Source organism: Vanessa cardui, chromosome 24 (assembly GCF_905220365.1).
Source record: "Vanessa cardui chromosome 24, ilVanCard2.1, whole genome shotgun sequence".
In the NCBI taxonomy this organism is placed as follows: Eukaryota; Metazoa; Arthropoda; class Insecta; order Lepidoptera; family Nymphalidae; genus Vanessa; species Vanessa cardui.
The window spans coordinates 445,441-452,014 of NC_061146.1; the positions used below are offsets into that span (position 1 = coordinate 445,441).

Genomic DNA, 6,574 nt, shown 5'->3' on the forward strand with positions numbered 1-6,574 from the left:
TAACAAACATTTAAACATCTTCACAAACATTCGCGTTTATAATTTTAGTTTTATTTAAGATTATAGAGATACATAAGGTCTATTGCAATGCTAATTTTACCGGGTTTAAAGGTTTAGCAAAGGAAAGGAACATCTAAATACAGCCTTTTAAATATTTTGCGTTGGTTGGTGTTTTTGGTATGCTTAGGATGTTATAAAAAATAAGGGTTAAAGTGTTAAGCTTGATAAAATATGAGCACATTTAAGTAAGTACGTTTTTATAAACAACGTTTTTTGTTTTGCTATCTTTTGCCAAAACATAAAGATTTTCTGGATTTGATACACGTGAGCATGCCACATAGAGTTGCCCATGAGAAAAACATCTTTTTTCTAAATGAACTCCTGCAACTTTAAGCGTCTGACCTTGGGCTTTGTTAATTGTTATAGCAAATGCTGCTTTCAGAGGGAACTGTACTCTTTTAAATTGAAATGGCAAATCTGTCGGAATGATCGGAATACGGGGAATCAAGACATTTTGTCCTTTTGCAATTCCAGTCATGATTGTAGCTTGTATAATGTTGCGCCCCAGATGTGTTATTTGTAGCCGAGTACCATTACATAGCCTTGGAGCGTCAAGATTCCTCATTAATAGGACTGGAACACCAACTTTTAGCATTAACTTATGGGATGGTACTCCTGATAATTCTAAGGAGTTGAGAAATTCTATAGGGTATGATGTAACTTGTTCAGTGTCCATAATATTGTCCACTGAGAGGTATTCGACAACATTTCCCTGAACGTTTAACATGATTTGTTCATTTATTTTATTAACTATTTCATTAGTCGGCGCCAAAATTGCCCTTTCACATAGCCATTCTACGTTGGCCATATTTGTCAGAAGGTCCGGATAGACATTATTTAACAGGTCAGTTGAGCTATCGACAATTTGACAGAACTCACGACTCAGTGTAATCATGTCGTTACTGTCAGTTGGCATACGATCTTCTCCGATTTTTAGAAGAGTAGCTGCATAATGCCCGGCTTGAGAATCTTGGTGAAGTTGTACTCGCATATTCGTGGTGAGACAATACTTTTTCACGTGAACCCATAATGCAGATGCTTTCAAACAGGCATTTATTTCATCTGCCGGCGTACCCCTAGTAATCACCGGAAGGGTCTGTCTAAAGTCACCGGCTAAAAGTACCACCATCCCTCCCATGATATCCTGGCTGCCTTTGATATCCCTCATTGAGCGATCTAGTGCTTCAATGGCCCTTTTGTGGGACATCGTACATTCATCCCAAACCAACAACTTACACTGCTGTAACATTCTTCCGCGCTCACTGCTTTTACTAATGTTGCATACCGGCATTTCCTCATGAGCTAAGTTCAATGGTAACTTTAGAACTGAGTGCGCTGTTCGTCCCCCGCTAAGTAGTGTAGCAGCGATTCCAGAAGAAGCAACTGCAACAGCAACTCCTTTATCTTTCCGGATTTGAGCTAATAATAAATTTAAAATATAGGTTTTGCCTGTACCTCCTGGAGCATCCAAAAAGAACAAACCACCTCGGCCACTGGAAACTTTTTCAATTATTGTGTCAAAAATTATTTTTTGCTCAGAATTTAAAAGTGGAAGGGCTTCTGCTATTTGTTGCATTAATAAATCGGTATCGTAATCTAGTTCTCGCATTAAATCGCTACTAACTTCCCCAATTCTGTGTGGTCTGCTCATGCCAAAATCAGATAAATCTTTTCCAGTAATTGTCATCACTTGATCTTCAACTTTTGTTAAGGCGTCATTGTAAATTAAATCATTGTATGAAGCATTTTGATCATGTTCTTGCAGTCTGTGTAAAATATCATCTGCCATATCATTTTTATATTTTTCCCACAATTCTTGAGGATTTGAAAGTGCACATGTCGCTATTAATATAGCAAAAAGCTCTCTCACCTTGGGCGCAGATTTGCATTGTACAGCCTCTTCTAAAGTTATATCCCAATGATTGTCATTTTCCAATAGTCCTCTTTCCTCACATGCCTCTCGAAAATTCGAAAGTTCTCGATTATTGAGCATTTTAAGATCTTTGAAGGAGGTAGGCCCACGCACATGGTGTAAAAGCATTCTTAAACAAAAACATTCCATATTACTAACATGGACAGTGTATACTCGACCTAACGCATCTCCAGACTTGACACCAGGCCAATTTGGAACAGGTACCCCCTGAATTCGTCGTTTCCATTCTCTTCTTGCAGTGTTCCAAGTATAATATCTTGGTACCTCAACGTAGAGAAGAGTTCGTGCAAATTCGTCTTTGGAACAGAGGTCAAAAAAAGCAGTAAGTGTCGTTTTCGGAGGTGAAGATAATCTTTCTTGAAAATTATTTTCAGTAAAGTAGACACGTTCACCATTTTCTAGGTGCACGTTGAGGTGTGTGACGGTTGGGTGCCTCTCGTGTAATGGAAATCCTAAGAGCCGCCACACAGATTCGTTGCTACTGATATAACGCCCAGACTGAAATGTACGTACTTCGTCGATCGGATTAGCGGCCTCCGTATTCCTGAAATTAAAAATAGCTTGGTCGCTACCTTTATTAATATACTTGCATATATATTTAATAGCGCGGACTGAACTGCAAGCTTCGACATTTATGTGAGCGTTAAACATTTTTGACAATATAGGGGTATAAGGAACCACCCAACCGTTATCTACAGTAACATAACTACCATTTCTGAGTTTTATAGATGCTGTGAGACCTCCGTCTGCTGGCGCCCTTCTACGATACAGTGGATATCCGTTATCATTGTGGACAGTTTCTTTAATAAGCTTGTGAGGATATTTTTTTGTACATCTGCCTTCCTTCATGCAAGAGCATTGGGGATTTTCAGGTCCGCAAGGACCATGGATCATATTTGTAACAATTATATCATGCAGTGATTGGTCATTATTGGGATCCGGTATTTCAGCGTTTATTATATTATCTATTTGATCAGGCCTCAACTTCTCTTTTAACCACAATAAAATATGCACGTGTGGTAGTCCGCGTTTTTGCCATTCTATCGAGTACATAAAACATAATACTTCACCGAATATTTTTCCTTTGTTAATTACAGTCATTAGCTTTTTAACTTTTAGTCTAAAAACTCTCGCAACTATATCATGTCTGTCTATCGCACTTTGTCCCGGCAGCAACTCATCAGCTATTTCAGGCCATTTGGGATTACAGGTGAAAGTGATAAATAAATCAGGGCGACCATACGTACGTACATAAGCAAAAGCATCTTGAGTGTATTCGTGCAAGTACCTGGGGCTATTTACAAATGAAGACGGTAAAATAACCATTTTACCTAAATTATTAGGATTAACATTACCGTCATTTGCCACAGCATCTTGAAGATGAATGTAGTTCTCCGCTCTTAATTTGGTTTGATTTAATGATATGTAACGTAATCTTTCGCTTTCAACTTTTACGTACATGTCAACATAAAACTGATTAGCCAGTTGTCTGCATCGTGATACTATATTAAAATCATTTTCTCGAATCATGATACGATACGCATAAAAATCCATGCAAGATATTTTTTTATTGGGTAAGGGCAAGCCTGTCACAGAACTGACTTGAGGTATTTGAAAGTAATACCCCTCCTGCCCCTTGCTGAATATAAGCGGATATTGCAGCGCGTCGTAAAATTTGTGTGTGTCGGGTACTCTGGTTAATGTATCATTGCGGGTGTGTAAAATAATATCACGGGAAGCAAACTGTTCGCCAGATGTCACGGCTGCGACTTCATTGATTAAGGGTGCATTATACCGTCTTTCATGTTCTCCACTCGGTGTACGGTCAGGGTGCATGACCAACTTGTATTCTTCTCCCGGCATTCTTTCCAACGCAGTTTTGAAAGTATTAATGAGGCTGTTATGCTCATGCAACATTCTTTGAATTTTTAAAACGATATCTCTTTCAACTCCTTGAATAGTTTGACACCTACGATCAACTTCGCTGTTTTCGTCTCCCATGAAGTAAATTTGCAAAAATTTTGGCTGTTCGTTTGTTGGCAGCAAAGAACCAATCCTATGATAGATCTGTCCTTGGATTGTAAACGTAGTGGAAAATCCGGGCATAACAACTTCGTTATCTACTCCACAGCAATTGTATTTCCTTATTTTGTTTAAAAAAGAGCGTGATTCGTTACTGTCGTACAAAAGTAAAGATTTTAGAAGTTCCTCTGGCTCACCAAGGGATGGAAGTGATATTTTGCCACCAGAACAACACATACCCGGAGTTTCCTCTTTCCATTTCAATGCTTCGCAGTATGTACACTTTTTATCCATCCGTCCTATAAGAATTAATCGATGATTAATATAATCGATCGAAGGGTCATAATCAAAAGCAGCCTCATGAAATGAATCCCATGTATTGTGTGTAAATGCTCTTCTCCTTTGCGACAGCCTTTCAGCATTTATAAGACGTCGTCTTTGCGATTCTTCTTGGGACTCTACAGCAAATAATGAAGCATGACGATCAGCATCTAAAACCCTTCGTAACTGTGTTTGTTCTAATGTTTCAGCAGCCCTTTGAGATGCGTGACGTTCGGCATCTAATCCTCGCCGTGCTTGCCTTTGTTTTAAATTCTCAGCATCTCTCAGAGCCGCGTGACGATCAGCATCTAATCGTCGCCGTGCTTGACTTTGTTCTGAGGTCTCAGCATCTCTCAGAGCCGCGTGACGATCAGCATCTAATCGTCGCCGTGCTTGACTTTGTTCTGAGGTCTCAGCATCTCTCAGAGCCGCGTGACGATCAGCATCTAATCGTCGCCGTGCTTGACTTTGTTCTGAGGTCTCAGCAGCTCTCATAGCCGCGTGACGATCAGCATCTAATCGTCGCCGTGCTTGACTTTGAACCAAGGTTTCAGCAGCTCTTTGAGCTATGTGATGTTGAGCATCTAAAATCCGCCGCGCTTGGCTTTGCTCTTCAGTCTCAGCAGCTCTTTGCGATGCATGACGCTCGGCATCTAAAGTCAAACGGGTTTGAGTGTGCTCTTCAGACTCTTGGCTTCTAGCGATTCTCTTAGCGCGAGCTCTGCTAGAACTTCGCCCTAGATCAGATTTGCGTTTTCTAGGCATATTAGAATAAAAACAACGTAATTAAATAAAAAAAAGTTCTACTTATAGTTTGTACACGAACCAAAATTACCTCTCGATTGAAAATATATTATAAGATTGTAAAAACACCTTTAACTAAGTATTTATACTTTATTTTACTTCTGTAATTACAAAGAAAAACTTCTCAATATGAATATAAATTATTTACGTTTATGCTTACATTATTTAGTACTTAACAATTTTTTTTACAAAAAACAAAATCTTTATACTATACTATAACTTAAATATGTATTATTTTAAGAAAGTGATCAAAGCAAACAAACTTACTATGTAATTTAAACTTAATGCTTTTTTAAGAGCATTAATGTTAAAAAAAGAAATACATATTATGTTTTACGAACATACACACGCAAAACAATTTAATAAAAATCGAAATTATTTTAAAGAAATTATTTAACTATTTTTATTGAATTAGTTAACTATAACTTACAATATATATTTAACTCAAGGAAATAGTCGAAACAATAAATTTAATATGCAATTTAAGCTTACAGTTTTTTTCTTATTTAACTATTGTTATTGACAATGAACAAAATTTTAATACTATTAACTTACAATATATATTTAACTCAAGAAAATAGTCGAAGCAAATAAACTTAATATGTAATTTAAATTTACAGGTTTTTTTTTTGAGAGCATTAAAAACACAAAAGTACGTTACTACGTATGTTTTACGAAAATACACACGCGAAATAAAGACCTACTTAACATTTAATAACAACAATCAAAAAACCAAAACCAAGAAATTATAGTATCCAAATGTACCAACAAATAAGAATAACGAATAAAATACAATGCGATGACCCAACTAAAGAAAACCAAAAACGAAAAGATACTTGATTCACGATTTTGTAATCAATTTGAAGTGAATACCAATGAATTTGTATCGGAAAAATTTCAATTTCGCATGCGTGTGTCACAGTCGTCTGCCCTCACGTGTCTGCCCGTTCGGGTAACGACACTTAGACATGTTACCCCCACTAAACCACGCGGCGCGTTGCGCCAAGCCCCGCCTCCACGCGCGGCGATTCGCAGGCTCGCAGCCGCAGATTTTAAAGACTTTAAACTATTTGTTTCGCGTTTCGCGTGAAAGCGAGGAGACAGGTAGAGAGACAGACAGACGGACAGACAGAGTTACTTCCGCGGTACGCATATTTCATTGCTTTAAAAGGACAATATTTGTGTCAAATTTCAAAGCTTTGACGGGGGTCAAAGGTTTTACAAAGCTCTGAACCGCCCCCCCCCCCCAATACCGCAAAATAACAACATAATAACAGCAAAATACCCAATAACTGCGGTGCTCATATTTCATTGTTTTAAATTCATACTTATATTATAAACGCGAAAGTATCAATTTCAAAGCTTCGAAAAACGTTTGACCCCCCCACCCCCATTGCCCCCTTATAAAAGAAAAATACACAAAAACCGCTGAGC

General features: G+C 37.9%; 1 protein-coding gene across 1 annotated transcript in view; it reads right to left on the reverse strand.

Moving 5' to 3' along the window:
* The window catches only part of LOC124540216, a 40,058-nt gene extending 34,957 nt beyond the window's left edge, over window positions 1-5,101 (reverse strand). The window contains exon 1 of the mRNA XM_047117680.1: window positions 403-5,101. Coding sequence (XP_046973636.1) covers window positions 403-5,101 — 4,699 coding nt within the window. The remainder of the gene's footprint in view (window positions 1-402) is intronic.
* Window positions 5,102-6,574: the final 1,473 nt, after the last annotated feature.